At 39.4% G+C, this 19,031-nt stretch overlaps 2 protein-coding genes across 22 annotated transcripts in view; one reads left to right on the top strand and one right to left on the bottom strand.

The window, feature by feature from the left end:
- The window catches only part of LOC122563376 (transmembrane protein 200A-like), a 77,295-nt gene extending 68,902 nt beyond the window's left edge, over positions 1-8,393 (top strand). For 2 of the 4 annotated variants that reach the window (XM_087976732.1, XM_087976730.1), the window contains exon 3: positions 3,354-3,456. In XM_087976732.1, coding sequence (XP_087832858.1) covers positions 3,354-3,415 — 62 coding nt within the window. In that variant the 3' untranslated portion in view covers positions 3,416-3,456. Of the gene's footprint in view, positions 1-3,353; positions 3,465-8,253 lie in introns of those variants that run through there. The other 2 variants (XR_015752114.1, XM_087976731.1) reach the window with 2 other exon arrangements.
- Positions 1-19,031, bottom strand: part of LOC122563511 (protein 4.1) — a 217,823-nt gene that overhangs the window by 21,053 nt on the left and 177,739 nt on the right. For 14 of the 18 annotated variants that reach the window (XM_087976725.1, XM_043717312.2, XM_043717315.2 and 11 more), the window contains 2 exons: positions 17,316-17,495; positions 8,762-8,812 (listed from right to left, as the gene is read on the bottom strand). In XM_087976725.1, the coding sequence (XP_087832851.1) occupies positions 8,762-8,812; positions 17,316-17,495 (231 nt within the window). The remainder of the gene's footprint in view (positions 1-8,761; positions 8,813-17,315; positions 17,496-19,031) is intronic. The other 4 variants (XM_043717313.2, XM_043717322.2, XM_043717325.2 and 1 more) reach the window with 1 other exon arrangement.

The following is a 19,031-nucleotide window of genomic DNA, read 5'->3' as shown; positions in this document are numbered from 1 at the left end:
CAGAAGAACGGTCACTAGATCCAAAACAATTTCTTTGATTTCTCTCTCTGATGCCACCAGATCTGTTGCGTTTCCTCAGCAATTTATGTTTTTGTTTCCGACTTCCACAGTTCTTTGTTTTACAAAAATATCTCAAGTTTGGCAGCTCAGTGGTTCATTACTCCTAAGTTATTTAATTGACTGTGCTATATTAGCTTTGAAAATCAACTACCCAGGAATCTCAATGTAATAAATAACATGATTTGATCCACCGTCTTGCAAAGAATACTTCTAATATTAAGCAACTTTGGTAGATATTTCTGTAATAAGAAATGACCAGCGCACTGTGCTTGCGCATTGCATCCTGATATTTTGTTTGCTCGTACTTCAGCAATACTGTCTCCAGCTCTTACACTCTTATATTCGAACTCAGTTTTTGAACATATGGTAACTTAATTGGCAACTTAATCTGGAGCACAACTATATTTGTTGAACAATTTCCAACATTAAAAAAAAACCTACATAATGCCAAAGCCCTTCTAATTACAGCAGCTATTGCATAAAATGTTGATTTTCTTCCGGTCTACCTACAGATATGTTGAGCAGGGAAATCCACTAAATTTTTCTGCAAATCTACCCTTCTTCAAAAGAATCTTATTTATACTAAACAAACAACAGAATAAAAGCTGGTGAATTCAGTATCACAGCAAATTGAGACAGTCAAACTAAAGTAAGACATTAATTCTTTTTTGCAGTTAGTATGACCTCATAAAGTATAACTTGTTACAGAGGGGTTAGTTACAAGTTATAGTTTGAAGTATTCTGCACGAGGTATGACTGAATAGGCTAAAATAGTGTGTAACTATTTTTTCTTTATGAATAAAGAGCAATTTCCCCAATCACTTTCTTAAAATACATTTGAACCAACTTTTCATCTTATATCCCCTCCCTGATAACATTGGCTTGTGCCTCCAGCACATGGACTGCAACTGTTCAAGAAGGCAGCTCACCACCATCTTCTCAAGGGCAACTGGGATAGGAAATAAATGCCGACCCAGCCAATGATGCCTATGACTCATGAATGAATGAAAAACTTGAATCAGCCTTTATGTGTCCTACATCTTGCACTCTACCCATGTCCTGGTCTCTTCCTTTCTAAAGGGTAAATGTCTACATCATTTTGAACACATAGAAAATTCATGACTAGAAATAAAAAGCACACATTCCAGAGCACCCTATATAACTGCATCCAGTTAACAGCATGCTCCTTTAAGGTTCATACTTGTTTTTGAGCAAAATGTACTCTGGGTCAATATCAACACTGTCAACATTATGGGGGTTACCATTGACTAAGAACTGAACAGGACCAGCCATATTAAATAATGACTACATGTACGGGTCAGAAGCTAGGAATTCTGCTTACTTCCTAATTCCCTAATGCCTATCCACCATCCACAAAGCACAAGTCAGACATATGTTTGAATGCTGTCCATTTGTCTGGATGACTACAGTTCCAACAATACTCAAGAAACTCAACGCCATCCAAGACAAGATATCCTGCTTAATTGACACCTAATTCACCATTTTAAGAATTCCCTCCCTCTACCAACAATGCACACTGGCAGCAGTGCATACCATTTACAAAATCCACTGCAGCAACTGACTAAGGCTCCCTCAACAGCATCTTCCAAATCTGTGACTTCTGCTGTTAAGTTCTTTTTTCTGAGATTCTTACGCACTTGATGCAACTGCAACATGCCAACTTCTGTGAACAAGCAAAATGTATTAAGCACAGTTCAAGCTTTGGAGAAACCCTGAACACTCTTCGCCATGCTTGCAAAGCATGTCCAGGGAAGCTCTCTGAACAAAGGAAACAGTCCTTCCTTTATACAAATTCTTTATATTACAGTTAGTAATGCCCACAAGACAACCCTCCAGTCACTCGCCACTCAAAACACAATGCAGTGATCACATCATCTCTAGAAACAATGCAAAGCAAATCATCCCTTCTGGCCAGATCTGGTGTGAATTGTATTTTTTTGTAACTGTAGGATGCAATCAGAATTTCAACTGCAATGTTCCAACTGACTTCTGAATAGGTGGTGATGATGATGCAAATGGCTCTGAATGGCAAGGGATGACAATGTACTACAGGCAGAATGTAAGTGAATTTACATTGACATCCCACCCTGTCCCCAAGCCACTCAACTTCTTCCAGGTCAGCACAGCAAATGAAAACTTTAATGTCTCACTGCGACCAAGAAGGACAAGAGCAGTGGATGCAATGGGAACACCACTATCTGCAAGCCACACACCATCTTGATTTGGAACTATAACACAGTCTTTGTCATTATCACTGGGTCATTGGAACCCCTTTCCTAACAGCACTGTGGGCTTGCCAACACCAAATGGAGCATGGCATTTTAGAAGGGAAATTAGGGCAATAAATGCTGGTATAGCCAGTTAGGGTCACATTCTGTGAGGGAATAAAAATAAAGGCCGAGTTAGGCTAAAAATGGCTTGTTTAAATCTACATCTTTCAATACCAAGTGTGTTAATAAAATTAATCCAGCATTTTCTTGGGGACCATGCAAAAAATACATGCAATACAGTTTAGTAAAGGAGGGACATAATTTACAATAGTAGTCATATTCAATTAACAGCATTATATGTTTGAAGCTTATTATTTATTTTGGTTTGCAGAAGAGATCTTGACTAAATTTAAATTCTTACTGAGGGTCCTAAATTGACAGTTCGTTTGCTCTTTTGTTATATCACAGAGATGAATAAAAGGAAATCTATCAGATTTGGAGATGCCGGTGTTGGACTGGGGTGTACAAAGTTAAAAATCACACAACACCAGGTTATAGTCCAACAGGTTTAATTGGAAGCACACTAGCTTTCGGAGTGACGCTCCTTCATCAGGTGATTGTGGAGGGCTCGATTGTAACACAGAATTTATAGCAAAAATTTGCAGTGTGATGTATCTGAAATTATACATTGAAGAATTGATTGTCTGTTAAGCCTTTCATCTGTTAGAATACAGTGATAGTTTCACTTCTTTCATGTGTAAATCACAAAACTCTTTTTTTTTAAAAAAGATGCATTCTCGGGTTAGCTGTTAACAATGGTGATAGCTAGACAATATGTTAAAGGTGTTGGCCCCCTGTGTTCTCTGTCTATGACCTGATGTTTAGATTGAGAGAGCTGGGCAGCTCTCAGGACAACTCCATACAACCCTGTCATGGTGGACGCTGCAAAACGTGTCAGATTGTGGACATAGATACCACTATTACGCGTGGGAACACCTCCCACCGTGTACATGGCAGGTACTCATGTGACTCAGCCAACATTGTCTATCTTATACGTTGCAGGCAGGGATGCCCAGAGGTATGGTACATTGGGGAAACTGAGCAAAGGCTACGACAACGGATGAATGGCCACCGCACAACAATCAACAGACAGGAGGGTTCCCTCCCAGCTGGGGAACACTTCAGTGGTCCAGGACATTCAGCCTCTGACCTTCGGGTGACCATCCTCCAAGGTGGACTTCGGGACAGGCAGCAGAGGAAAGTGGCTGAGCAGAGGCTGATAGCTAAGTTCGGTACCCATAGGGAGGGCCTCAACCGGGACCTTGGGTTCATGTCACATTATATGTGATCACCATTGCACTATACACACACACACGGACATAGATACACACAGACGGGCACACAGACACCCACACACACCCTTATAGACACACAGACTCCCACACATGCACCCCCTCACAGACTTAAGACACTCTGCACTCACTACACACACAGACAGACACACACACACACACACTTTCTCACACTCACAACCCCCACCCCAGACAGACACACACACAGACAGACAAAGACCCACATGCACACATATATATTGTGTGTGGTGAATTTTTTTGGTACAAAGTTACATTGCACTTTGCTCAAAAACCACATAGATTCATGTCGAACTCTGAGCTCAAAAACTGCATGAATTTATGTAAAACTCTGTTATTTCACTTTTTAGATTGGAATCAATCTAAACATCAGGTCATAGACAGAGAACACAGGGGGCTAACACCTTCAACACATTGTCTAGCTATCACCATTGTTAACAGCTAACCCGAGAATGCAACTTTTAAAAAAAAGGGTTTTGTGATTTACACATGAAAGAAGTGAAACTATCACTGTATTCTAACAGATGAAAGGCTTAACAGACAATCAATTCTTCAATGTATAATTTCAGTTACATCACACTGCAAATTTTTGCTATAAATTCTGTGTTACGATCGAGCCCTCCACAATCACCTGATGAAGGAGCGTCACTCCGAAAGCTAGTGTGCTTCCAATTAAACCTGTTGGACTATAATCTGGTGTTGTGTGATTTTTAACTTTATCTATCAGATGTAAACTTCTAATTCACCACCTCTCAAAACTCACAATCATGAATATAGCCAAGTAGAAATATTCTGGAAAATGAAAACTGCCCACCTACAATATCATGCATCCTACACACAATCATTATCCATCTTTCACCTTCTTCCCTCAAATACTCAGCAATCAACCACCCCATCTAATTACTATCAGTCAAGCAACCCTCTCAGTCACTAAGCAATTTGCAGTTACACATATTTGATGTGGTAAAACCCAAGGGTCTTCTCGGGAATATTATCAAAAAAAATTCTTCCTCATCTCAATCCTGAATAGCTTATCCCTTATTCTTAGATTGTTACCACTAGTTCTGATTCCCCCAATGTCAGGAACGTACTTCTCTCATCTAGCTTGTGCAGACCCATCAGAATTTTATATGTTTCTTTGGACATTCCCCCTCATTCTTCTAAATTCAAGTGAGTACCTTTCTTCATATGTCAGTCCTACCAACCTGGGAATCAGTCTGGTGAACCTTTGCTGGACTCCCTCAACAGCAAAATGTCCTTCCTCAGACTAGGAGACCAAAATTGTGCACAATACTCAAGGTGTGGCCTCACCAAGACCCTGTACAACTGCAGGAAGACATCCCTACTCAAATCTTCTTAGTATGAAGGCCATTAGTATGCCATTAGCTTTCTTCACCACCTGCTGCACATGCATGCCAACCTTCAGTGACTGTTCAACTATGACACCCAGATCTCAATGCACCTCATCTTTTCCTAAACTGCCACCATTCAGATTCAGATTTTGTTTTCCTGCCACTGAAGTGCATAACCTACATTTATCCACATTATATTGCACTTGCCAAATATCTGCCCACTCAGCCAGTCTATCCAAGTCACCATGCAACCTCTTAGCATCCTCACAGCACACACTGTCGTCCAGCTTAGTGTCGTTTACAAACTTGGAGATATTGCATTCAATTCCTTTGTCCAAATCGTTAATTATATTGTGAACCAGCTGGGGACCCAGTATTACCCATTCATCACTACCTGCCAGTCTGAAAAGGACCTGTTTATTCCAACTCTGCTTCCTGTCTGCCAACCGGTTGTCTATCCATATCAATACAATACCTCCAATATCATGAACTTTAATTTTGCTTATTATATAGTCTTTTACATGGGACTTTGTCAAAAGCCTTTTGAAAGTCCAGATACACAACATCCACTGATGCACCCCTGTCTACTCTACTGGTCACATCTTCAAAAAAATTCCATAAGATTTGTAAAGCATGATTTCCCTTAAGTGAATCCATGCTGACATGGACCGATCCTGTCACTGCTTACCAAATGCTCAGTTATTACATCCTCAATTATTCCAGCATTTTCCCCACCACCAACACCAGGCTAACTGGCCTATAATTCCCAGTGTTTTCTCTTCCATCGTTTTTAAAAAGAGGGGTTACATTAGCTACTCTCCAGACCACTGGAACTCTTCCAGAGTCTATAGAATACTGGAAAATGATCACCATGGTGCCCACTATTTCTAGGGCCACTTACTCAAGTATTCTTGGATGCAGAGCATCAGGCTCTGAGGACTTACCAGCTTTTAATCCCATTAATTGCCCCAATATCATTTCCTAACTAATAAGGATTACCTACAGTTCCTCCTTCATGCTGGACCCTCTGTCCTCTAACATTTCTGGAAGGTTATTTGCGTTTGACTCCAAACAGGAGAGAGTTTGCCCCATACCCACTGATTCCAATTTTGCTGGGGCTCCTGGGTGCTACTCCATCAAATGCAGCCTTGACGTAAGGGCTATCACTTACACCTCACCTCTTGAATTCAACTCCTTTATCCATGTTTGGACCAAGGTTGTAATGAGGGTTAGAAACTGAGTGGGCCTGGTAGAACCTAAACTGGGTGTCATTGAGTAGTTATTGTTGAGCAGGTGCTGCTTGATAGCACTACTGATGACACCTTCCATCACTTTACTGATGTTTGAGAATAAACCTGAGCAAGTCTCCACATTGTTGGGTAGATGCCAGTGCTTTAACTGTACTGGAAGAGCTTGGCAAGGGGAGTGGCAATTCCAGAGCATAAGCCTTCAGAATGATTGCCAGAATGTTTTCAGGGCCTTCGCAGTGTCCATTGTCTCTAACCATTTCTTGATATCACATAGAGGGCATCGAACTGTCTAAAGCCTGGTATCTGTAATACTCGGGACTACTGGAGGAGGTTGAGATGGATCAATTTGGAGCTTCTAGCTAAAGATTACTGTGAATGCTTCTGCCTTATCTTTTGCACTCTTGTGATGGACTTTTCCACCAGAGGATAGGGATATTTTTAGAGCTTCCTCCTCTATTAAGTTGTTTAATTGTCCCCAACCATTCTTGACTGGATGTGGCAAGACTGCAGAACTGAGATCTAATCCTTTTTTTGTGGGCTCACTTCACTCTATCACTTGCTACTCATGCTTTTTGGTATGCAAGTCGTCCTTTTCAGTAGCTTCACCCAGGTTGACATTTCATTTTTAGGTATGCCTAGTGTACCTTTGAAGCAGAATCCAAGGTATTTGGCCAGAAAAAAAAAAGCACAATCATTCATAAACAAAATGATATTCTATATTTAGAATAACTTCATATTCAAAAAGTAAAAAAGAATGCTCCTGAAACAAAATAAATATTCTTGTCTCTGTGGATACATCTACCTACAATTATAATGGGAACAACCTGCAAAACATTTCAAAAATATCCTTTTCGCTAGAATAAATACTTTGACATCTCACTTTTTCTATGTGTAAACTGTACCATCAACTGGAACTCTCAGTGTAATAATACTGATACAGTAATATACCAATAAATAATTTAAGGATTAGTAGCATTCTAAAGCAGCAATATAAAGGTTTTTTTTGGTAGACATTTGATTAAATGCAGTCAGAGCAATAAACATACACAGGATTATAAGAATATTTGGCTGTTCATCTGCCTTTCTTAATTAAAGCTGAACAAAATGATCTTTCTCTAAGTATTAAATAAAACTTGAAGTTCGATTATTTATAGCATAGCACCATTTTAAAGTAAATATATATAGTATATAAAACTAAACTACCCATGTAAAAACCAGAAGGACGAAATACATACAAGTTACACAGATTGAAAAGGGATTTGTGACATCAGTGATGAGAAGGATAGCTCCCTTAAGTATTCTAAGTTTGACATAAATTCAGAAAGTGCAGTCTCTATTTTTTAAACCTTTTGGAGACAGCAATTAGATAAACACCCTTTAAGCCAAGAGGTCTACAGTAAGATTTATATGAAGCAGTTTTGGCAAGAGTTAGAACTGTTATTAATACAAAGAGCACAGCATGCTACAGCTCAAATACAGAGTTTACAAATGAAGAGGAAAATCATTCCAAGGATTGCAGTGTACACAACATAGCAGAATTAAATAACACAGAGAACACACAGTTTTAAGTGTAATAAGTAGGGAATATAAATTAGACAGGGGTTTTCATCTTTTTCAAAAAAGGAATTTGTCAGTACAATATAGAATTTAAAAATATAGCTCAAAAAAAGAACAAGGCCTGACATGGTTTAGATTATAGATTCAAATGAAAACCTATTTGTGATCATACAAAGATAAGCCACCAAATTGTCAGAACAAACACTAGAAGGAATGACATTACAAAAGGAATGCGAGGGCGCTGAAGTGCAACAGAATAAAGGTGACAAGGCTTAGTTTTAGGCTTGTCATCAGGAATCTGAATGGAAACTCTTTGGGAATTTTCTTCTTTGTTTTCTTGTGTAAATACAGTCCCTGTTGTTTCCTGTTTTCCTTTTATCTTATCTTCTTCCTGTACTAACAGAGGCATTTTCTTTGTCTGCTTTCATGACAGAAGACCAAGAGAAAAAGAGATGAACAATGCAAGATGGAAAACTAAGTTGGAAATAAAAATGGTATGCATAAAGAAGGGAACAATGTGGCAGAGGAAGGAATTAAAAAAATGTAGTGAAGATTTGGGCTTGAGGAATTTTCCTATGTGGATTTTTATCTTTAAACTTCAGAATTTAAAAAGGAATGACAGCAAGGGTGATGGGAACAAGGAGGAAAGGAAAAAAAAGAATAAAATGTGAAAATATTGTAACAAAACAGGGTTCACTTGCACTTTGGTAGTTTTTTTTTGAAAGCATATGGCCATTTCTTCATGCAACCTTTAACCAGCCATGCACTGTTTAGTAGGCATTCTTAAGCCGCAGCAGTGGAAATCTTCCCTGTTAGTTTTGGGAATTGTAAGAGTAGAAAAACTAATGTCTGTTGTTGAGCAACTAAAATACAATTCAGCACTGATGAGATCTGCTTGAGCAAATAAAATATTAGCAATCACAGCACAACTGTAACATTACCTCTGGCCCACCAAGCTTCTTTTCAGGGCGTAGGCCTGAAATCACCATGGCCTGTACATACATAAAGTTAGTAATTTTAGAGATTTAAAGTACATTTTTCTTGTAAGCACTCAATGGCAACATAGCTATGGATTACTTAAGAATGCAGACTTCCTAACACATTAAAACATCTCCATTATGTAACATATGGATAATGATTGGAAGTCATTGAATTCAATGTAGACACGGCACTTTCATTTTAATTTTCCTTAAAATGTCAAAATATTATGTGACTACTGCGTCACAGCTTACATCTCGTGAAACACATCAACTGTTATTGGAAGTTTTGGTTACTTTTTCTTTGAATCAAATTAAAAAGGCAAGAACTTCTAATGGATGTCACATTATTTTGTATTTGCATTGCATGTTTATTTACACAAAATTCAATCTGAGAGAGAAGACCTGAATGTTGGTACGTATAAAATTGAATGGGTAGAATGACAATATGTGCTGATCAAGATGAATTCTGTTCGGCTTATTCAGTCTCCAGCACATGACATGATTAATGACTGCAAAACAATCCAAAGAGTTAAGCATATCTTGTGGGAACAAATTTCTACAAATTAATGTTAAAATGGCTGACCCTGGCTCCAGCCTCAGTTCAAATTTACTTGACCCGTGATAAACCTCAATCTGAATCAAGAATGGAATTTTTCCTCTGAAACTCTCAGCACATTTCTTACATGTATTAGACAAATTCTCAACAGTTTACAAAGTTAAGCCAAGTTCTATGTGCTTTATATGCTGTCTTGGGAATAATGCTCAAGTTAAATTCCATTCTTATTACAAGCAATTATTGGCTTTTTCCTGAACATTGCAAATCACGGTCTGCTGTCATCCTGAGAACTGTACATAAGTGCCATTAAAACACAAGGCCACTTCTTTACCTGCCTATTTGTGTTCATGTGATGGCTGATGCTCTGGACCAGAGTTCCTTTTGTCTCCATTTCCAAAACTTTTTAAGAAATAGTAATATGCTAGAAGCTACAAGTACACAGGCCCCTGTCTGATAAAGGCAAAAGAAAGTTGTGCATACATTGCACCTTTTTCATTAAAAAAAAGGGTGATAAAAACAGCCAGTGTCTGCTGAATCCCTTGACACCACCCTGGTCAATCTGAATCCACTTGCCTCGTTGGAGAATTAAAATTGACAGTTAACTGTTCTGGCTGTATCTGCAGGCAAACATGGCACCCTCTTCTCATGATGTATACAGTGGTGTTCCTTTTTACATGTCTGTTTTGTGTACTAGCTTTGACGAGTTCAAGATGAGAAGCTATGAATTTTTGCCTTCTTTTAGCGATATTTAAGTTTTCCATCATTAGGCAGTTTCTCAATTATGTACCTCTAGCTCTCAAACTCATCCTAACACCCACTTTCAACCCAAATCTGACCATATACCTTCTTCTCTTTGGTCCAATGCTCAGTCACATTATCAATAGTTTTCCTTCATCAGACATTTTCCCCTGACCTTTTAAACTCCTCTCATTACCTCCTCTCAAAAATCTTACACTCAGCCCGCAATTTACATTTATCTTTCTTCTCTAGGTTGTTAATCATGTCATTTCCCAGCTCTACACTTACTTATTCCAAAGATTCTAAATCCCTTTGGACTTGTTTCCATCCCATCCATAACATCAAGTCCACTCCCCTGAACACTTCGAACTTGGATAAAGTTGTCATATTAGAAAGTGCCAGACTTGTACCCAGATTTTTTTAAAAAATGCTGAATTTAGGATTGTAAAATGAGGGTTTGGCGTACGTTTGATAAGTTTTAAAGACATAAAGCAGAGGAGAAAAATAACCTGTCTATAAGTACTGGCACTGATTTCAAAAGACCAAACTTGCTGCACTATATTCAAATAATTTTCTCTCTAGGGAGCAAAGTAAAATTAGACTGAAGCCAAAAGCTTAAAGAGTGCTTTGGACACCATATAAGGCATGGGAAAGCAACATACTAAATGGGATATTGTATTCTTCAAAGACATGTCCTCAAAAGGACTTTTTTTTTTAAAATCCATGATAATTTTAAATTGCTGCTCACTGCTCAAGAAAAAGGACATGCTGTTGAAGCTTTTCATCTTGCACTCATCGGGACAGAATACAATTTCAATATACATTTTAACACGCGCTGTCATTTGTTCAAATTCACCTTGGAAATGAAGCAGTCAAACAAGCTCTCTTTCCTCAATGTGCAAGTTTAGAAATCTGCAATGGGATCTCTCCTAGTGCACTGTTCAAGATATGTATTGCGATTCCAAAATGTTTCATGCAAAATAAGACTGACTCATTGACTGACTCATTTCCTGAAGAAGGGCTTATGCCCGAAACGTCGATTCTCCTGTTCCCTGGATGCTGCCTGACCTGCTGCGCTTTTCCAGCAACACATTTTCAGCTCTGACTCATTGGCAACCTTCGAGGAGAAAGTGAGGTCTGCAGATGCTGGAGATCAAAGTTGAAACTTTATTGCTGGAACAGCACAGCAGGTCAGGCAGCATCCAGGGAACAGGAGATTCGACGTTTCGGGCACAGGCCCTTCTTCAGGAATCCTGAAGAAGGGCCTGTGCCCGAAACGTCGAATCTCCTGTTCCCTGGATGCTGCCTGACCTGCTGTGCTGTTCCAGCAATAAAGTTTCATCATTGGCAACCTTGCAAACAGGGCCAGAATCATTTGTTCACAATGCAGGCTTGATGCCAAAACAGGGCGTATTAAGGTGATCCTGCAAGATAATGACTATCCTGATAAGATCACGATTCACTATATATTATGTCATCTTGTGAATGGGCCTAAGTCTGCAATTGTCAGGTCTGCCTCATCATCATTGGCGGTCCCTTGCAGATGAGGATGACTCTCTTCCACTCTCAGGGAGAGTCCATAGGTGGCTGTACAGTCTGATACTGCTACCACAGGCTCTTTTATATTTGGGGCTGGTGATGGTCATGGGAATGGGTGGATGGGGCATTTTGTGGCAGCATGCTCCTTTCACTTGGCTTCCATTTTTTCTCGATGGCAAGTCTCGAGGTTCTCGGCCCCTTCCTGGATACTCTTCCTCCACTTTGGATAGTTTTGGGTCAGTGATTCCCAGGTGTCTATGGGAATGTCACACTTTCACCAGTGAGGCCTTCAATATGACTGAAGGAATTCCATTGTCCATCTGATGTTCGCTGTCATTTCAGAGCTGGGAGCACAGCACCTGCTTGGGGAGCCTTGTTTTGGTCACTTGGAAGACGTGCCTAGCCCATCATAGCCAATCAAGGGTGGTCAGTGCCTCGATGCTGGGGATAGTAGCCTGGTCGAGGACACTGGTGTTGGTGCACTTTTCTTCCCAGCGAATTCGCAGGAACTTGCGCAGACAGTATTGGTGGCACTGTTCCAGTGCTTTGAGGTGTCTGCTGTAGGTAGTCCACATCTCAGAGCCAAACAGGAGGGCGGGAACCACCACAGCTCTGTAAACCATAAGCTTGGTGTCAGATCTGATACTGTTGCTCTCGAACACTTTCCCTAGGGTGGCCAAAGGCTGCACTAGCACACTGGAGGTGATGCTGGATCTCTTCATCAATAGCTGCTTTGTCTGTAAGGAAAGAGGCAGTGGATGTGGCCAATGTTCTCTTGAGGCCTCCCTGTGGTTTTTGATGATTGGGGTTGCGCCATAATGCCAGACCAGGTCTGTGGAGGACCTTCATCTCGTGGATGTTCAGGGTGAGACCCATGTTCTCATATGCCTCTGTAAAGATGTGATGATGGTCAGGATTATGTCCTCAAAGTCTGCACATATACAAGCATCACTGTGAACTGCAGCATGATGACACCGGTTGGGGTGGCTTTGAGTTTGGTTTGAAGGCAGCAGAGGTTGAATAATTTCCCACAGGTTCTGTAAGGTAGCTCTACTTCAGCAGGGAGCTTGTTGATGTTGAGGTGAAGCATTGCACCAAAGTAAATTGACAACAGTGCTGGGGCAATGACACAGCCCTGTTTGACACTGGTCCCAACAGGGAATAGGTGAGTGGTGAAGCCATTTATCATTACCACGACTTCCATGTTATTGTGGAATAGGCGAAGGATGGTGACAAACATCATGGTGCAATCACAACGCACTACTTACCACACAAATGAATTACATGATATGATTATCAGTGTAGCTGTGTTGCTAAATATGGGCTTATGTCCCATAGCCTGGTGAATAGTACTTAACAGCATGTCCCTGTGGCTGTTTGCAAAGGCAGAATATTAACTGTATTCAACTGCCTTTGCTGGCGAACCGCAACATAGTGTTTAACAATAGATGTGATTCCACAATTGGACAACACTTGATAAACAATTACAATTATGCTAAGAATTACACTGACAATTAAGATTAGCAATTGGGTTCACAACTGTGGCTCACTTACAGATTCTAGAATTCATGTATATTCAAGCACAAGACACTGCCAACCACACACTGCATCTTTTCACTGAAAAAGTCATCCCTTGTTGTTTTCCCCACAGCAATGCTTGGAGCAGAGTCAACTTTCCTGGTTTGAATTTGAACTGAAGTTTGGCAGCTAACTTCCCTGGAACATTCTTGATGACAATGCCTCTACCAATCAGAATTAATTTGCTAATCAATCAGCCCCCGCTTTCATACAGTATAAATTATTATTCCCTTTGGGATGATGTATTCTTGTTATTCTGTCTTCATGAGTGCAAAATGAAGAACTCCAACATCATGCTGATATTGTGTATCAGCAATACTCAAGTTATATATTTCCAAGCAAATAGTAATAGTATTAATTTCATTTTTTGAATACTTGCTGAAGCACATGTAATTTATTCAGTTTGCCATGAAACCCCAATGCCCCGCTGTCCACTAAGAGCTCCTATGCCAAAAAGCAGAATTTTGTTTTTTTTTCAGGATTACATATGAGGGGTTTGCTAAAGTAATTTTTAAAAATTGTATTTCTTATTCTAGGGTAATAACCTTTTTTTGTGAGCAAAGGATGCAATACCTCATTAGTTCTCAATAAAGTGGAAAGGAATAGCAATTAAAAAGTATGAGTTTTTAATTTACAAGTGTACCTGTCAAGAATTGAAATCTGAAATACATAGTATAAAAGTGAGTATTCACATTGATGAAAATAATAAAACTTATTCCAAAGTATTTTGTATAGATATTAACATTCTTTGTCCTTCTGCATAAAGGCTTATACGCTAGAATAAAATCTTTCAGATTATTTAAGTGGTTTATAAAAACTGAATTTCACTTGGTTAAAGTCTTTCGGTTAAAATAACTTAGAAAGAAAAAAATCCATCAAAGAAAATTCAATCAAAGGAAATGAATTACTAACATACATATGGAAATGTGAACTTTAATCATTAATATATTAACAGGTCCAGGAATGAAACCAGCTACTATCGTTAGCCTAATGTAACATAATGTAGTTTGAATGAGAGTCATTTAAACAAGAACGTCTATAAGCAGCTATAAAATTAGGCAAGTGATCAGAGATGGATTCTTAGAACAGCTTGTACTGGAGCCTACCAGGGAGAAGGCAATTCTGGATCTGGTGTTGTGTAACGAACCTGATTTGATCAGGGACCTCACAGTAAAGGAGCCATTAGGAGGTAGTGACCATAATATGATAAGTTTTAATCTGCAATTTGAGAGGGAGAAAGGAGAATTGGAAGTGTCAGTACTGCAGTTAAACAAAGGGAACTATGAAGCTATAGGGAGGAGCTGGCCAAAGTTCAATGGTTCAATACCCTAGCAGGGATGGCAGTGAAACAACAATGGCAGGTATTTCCGGATTTAATGCAGAAGTTGCAGGGTCAGTTCATTCCAAAGAGGAAGAAAGATCCTAAGGAGAAGCAGGGGCAGCCATGGCTGACAAGGGAAGTTAAGGACTGTATAAAGGTTTAAGAGAAGTATAACATTAATAATGATGAGTCGGAAGCCAGAGGACTGGGAAACTTTTAAAGAGCAACAGAGGATAACTAAAAAGGCAATAAGTGGAGAATAAAAAAAATTGAGGTACCAAGGCAAACTGGCCAAAAATATAAAGGAGGATAGTAAAAGCTTTTTAGGTATGTGAAAAGAAAAAAAATTGATTAAGACTAAAATTGAGCCCTTGAAGACATGAACAGGTGAATTTATTATGGGGAACAGGAAATGGCAGAACAGTTGAATAGGTACTTTGGATCTGTCTTCACTGGAGAAGACACAAGCAATCTCCCAGATGTAATAGTGGCTGAAGGACCTCAGGTAATGGATGAACTGAAGGGAATTTATATTAGGCAGGAAATGGTATTGGACAGACTGTTAGGTCTGAAGGCTGATAAGTCCCTGGGACCTGATGGTCTGCATCCCAGGGTACTTAAGGAGGTGGCTCTAGAAATTGTGGATGCAATGGTAATCATTTTTCAATGTTCTATAGATTCATGATCAGTTCCTGCGGATTGGAGGGTGGCTAATGTTGTCCCACTTTTCAAGAAAGGAGGGAGAGAGAAAACAAGGAATTATAGACCGGTTAGCCTGACATCAGTGGTGGGAAAGATGCTGGAGTCAATTATAAAAGATGAAATTATGACTCATCTGGATAGCAGTAACATGAAAGCTCAGAGTCAGTATGGATTTATGAGGGGGAAATCGTGCTTGGCTAATCTTCTGGAATTTTTTGAGGATGTAACTATGAAGATGGACGTAGTGTACCTGGACTTTCAGAAAGCTTTTGATAAGGTCCCACATCGGAGATTAGTGAGCAAAATTAGGACACATGGTATTGGGGGCAAAATACTGACTTGGATTGAAAATTAGTTGGCTGACCGGAAGCAAAGAGTAGTGATAAATGGGTCCCTTTTGGAATGGCAGGCGGTGACCAGTGGGGTACCACAAAGTTCGGTGCTGGGACTGCAGCTGTTTACAATGTACATTAATAATATAAATGAAGGTATTAGAAGTAATATTAGCAAATTTGCTGATGACACAAAGCTGGGTGGCAGGGTGAAAGGTGAGGAGGATGTTATGAGAATACAGGGTGACTTCGACAGGCTAGGTGAGTGGACGGATGCATGGCAGATGCAATTTAATGTGAATAAAGTTGTGGTTATCCACTTTGGAGGCAAGAACAGGAAAGCAGATTACTATCTAAATGGCGTCAAGTTAGGTAAAGGGGAAGTATAATGAGATCTACATGTTCTTGTACATCAGTTAATGAAAGCAAGCATACAGGTACAGCAGGCAGTGAAGAACGCGAATGGCCTGCTGGCCTTCATAACTAGAGGAATTGAGTATAGGAGCAAAGAGGTCCTTCTGCAGCTGTACAGGCCCTGGTGAGACCGCACATGGAGTATTGTGTGCAATTTTGGTCTCCAAATTTGAGGAAGGACATTCTGGCTATTGAGGGAGTGCAGTGTAGGTTCACGAGGTCAATTCCCGGAATGGCGGGAATTGTTGAAAGATTGGAGCGACTGGGCTTGTATACACTTGAGTTTAGATGAATGAGAGGGAATCTGATTGAGATGTATAAGATTATTAAAGGATTGGACACTCTGGAGGCAGGAAGCATGTTTCCGCTGATGGGTGAGTCCAGAACCAGAGGACACAGTTTAAAAATAAGAGGTAGGCCATTTAGAACAGAGTTAAGGAGAAACGTCTTCACCCAGAGTGTGCTGGATAGATGGAATGCTCTGCCCCAGAAGGCAGTGGAGGCCAAGTCTCAGGATACTTTCAAGAAAGAGATGGATAGAGCTCTTAAAGATAGTGGAATCAAGGATTATGGGAATAAGGCAGGAACAGAATACTGATTGTGGATGCTCAGCCATGATCATAATGAATGGAGGCGCTGGCTTGAAGGGCTGAACGGTCTACTACTGCACCTATTGTTTATTCTCTATTGCTCCTACAAACATCGTTCCAGGTTAATTCTACTTCGTGCTTTGCTTCAGAACTGAGGGAAATTCAGCCCATTTCCTTCTAAACCTCTGTCAATAGTGTGTCTGTCAATAGGGACAGAATTAGCAATTTAGCCTCTCAAGTCTGTTTGGTCATTTAATTGAATCATGGTTGATCTGCATCTTGACTGCATTTACCAATCTTTAATCCTCATCAAATTGCAGATATTTCTAATCAACCTGTTCAGGCAGGCTATCACATACCTCTGGAGCAGGTGGGACTTGAACCCAGACTTTCTGGACAGAGATATGGACACTACCCTGCACCGCAAGACCCATATTCAATGACACTCTTACCTAATAAACATGTTGATCTCAATTGACTCCCAACATCAACAGCCTTGTGAAAAGTAGAATTCCACAATTTCACTACCCTTGAACCTTGAAGTAAAACATGTTCTTTGATTTCTCTGCTTACTGGAATAACTTTATTTTAAGGTTAAGCCCTCTAGGTCTGGATTCTTCCACCAGAAGAAATTACTTGCTTGTACCAACACCATCATTTCAAACAGCTCGTTAAAGATCATTGTTCGCAAAATAGCTATCAGAACAACAATGTTTTCAGCAGAGACAAAAATAATCAAACTTACTCCTTCTGTGCCAGACTGAACTTGCCCGTTGATGTTCAATGTTCTAAAAGGTGAGTGTGCTGATAGCCGTTTATCCCATTCACTAGGGCGTGGTTCAGGTACAGACTCCATAAAGCTGCGCTTTAGTTCGCTAATGCTAGCATGATGTTTCATGATCTCATCTTGGGTTTTGTCTAGATCCTATTGCAAACAAATATGCAAAAAGGAGGGGGAGATTTTAAATTTCAGAAATACTGAGCCTAATGAAATAGAAAACTTCACCCTTTTAAAATAGATCACCAGGTTACTTAGGTAATTCATTATTTTGATTAAAATTAATTTAGCATAAACAATAAATTTTATTTTATTTCTAAAATGGGTTTCCTTTTTATCCAATAATTAACCTCCCCCCAAGTTAGACTTGTACTGCCATTGTTTATATCAAGTTACAATAAAGAACAAAGAAAAGCATTTCTTTTTAAATTATGTTTTCCCTTCCATCCAAAACTGTTTCTTTATTCTGGAGTATAATTCAATGGGTGGAGAGAAACTGAGTTAACATTTTGAGTCCAATATGACTCTTCAGAAGAGTCATATTGGTCCCTCTTAACAGATGCTGCCAGACCTGCTGAATTTCTCCAGCATTTTGTGTTTGTTTCAATTTCCAGTATCCACACTATTTTGCTTTTATTGTTATTATAATTCCATGGGTACTGGCAGCCGTCCAGAACCCTGTTCCAGTGGTTATTAATCCTGTATGAGTTCCAATGAATGCTGATAGGAATTTTGTCAGTGTTTGGTATCTCAACTGAGCTTAATACTCCCAGTCAATGCTCACACTTTCCAGTCGGGGTCATTAGCTTACTAATCCCCTAACTCAGGGAATCACTGTTAAGGAATTTTAATACCTCCCCTCCTTTCAATGAAAGCAAAATGAAAATAGATTTGACTGACCATTTTAGGATATATCTCTGTAAAAACATCAAAGTCTTCTAGTGAACTGCTCAGTAGTGAATACTCTGAAAATCAACCAATACGGAAACCAGAAAGAAACAAAACTTCTAAATTGTGTGGAGTGTTCATTTTCAGTATCACTACAAATTCTAATTTTCTTCCAGTGAGCTGCACCGTTAATTTGCCACGATGTTTGAACAAAGATGAAATGGAACACACACAAGACCAGAAGCAACACAAAATCTTCCCATTCTCTTTATAAGCTTATGGCTAGGAAGGTGGTAAAGCAGTACCTTGCAACATAAAGAGACAGTGAAGAAGAATGAACATAAAGTTTGAGTTTGACATGCCCAAATATTTACCATCAGTATCATGTGAATTTTAATTTTTGCAGACTTGTGACTATTATTTACTTTCTCTTTTGTAACATTCCCACAGTTATTTAGGGCTATGAGAAATTGATATTTTATGTTAAAGCCTGATCTGACAATATATTATCAACATACACAATATGTCCACAATTAAAAATTAATCTAAGTAAAGGGGAAGAGCAATATTAAGTACAAAAACCAGAATTTTAATTTTCATTCTATGCTGGTACAGAAGAACTGAGCAATATAGAAAGTTTAATCTGTTGGAAAGATGCTGGTCTCTGTCTCAAACGATCATTTACTGCACATCAGGAGTTTAAAAAAAAATCAATACCGCCAATAAATTCGAAGAGTCTATAAGAAAGGAGTGGTCCCCAGAAAGCTAATTAGGAAAAGCAGAGTACAATATTAT

Source organism: Chiloscyllium plagiosum, unplaced genomic scaffold (genome assembly GCF_037043375.1).
Source record: "Chiloscyllium plagiosum isolate Xiang-an unplaced genomic scaffold, Cpla_swu_hap1 HiC_scaffold_30, whole genome shotgun sequence".
NCBI classification, from domain to species: domain Eukaryota; kingdom Metazoa; phylum Chordata; class Chondrichthyes; order Orectolobiformes; family Hemiscylliidae; genus Chiloscyllium; species Chiloscyllium plagiosum.
This window is presented reverse-complemented; position numbering and strand designations above follow the sequence as displayed.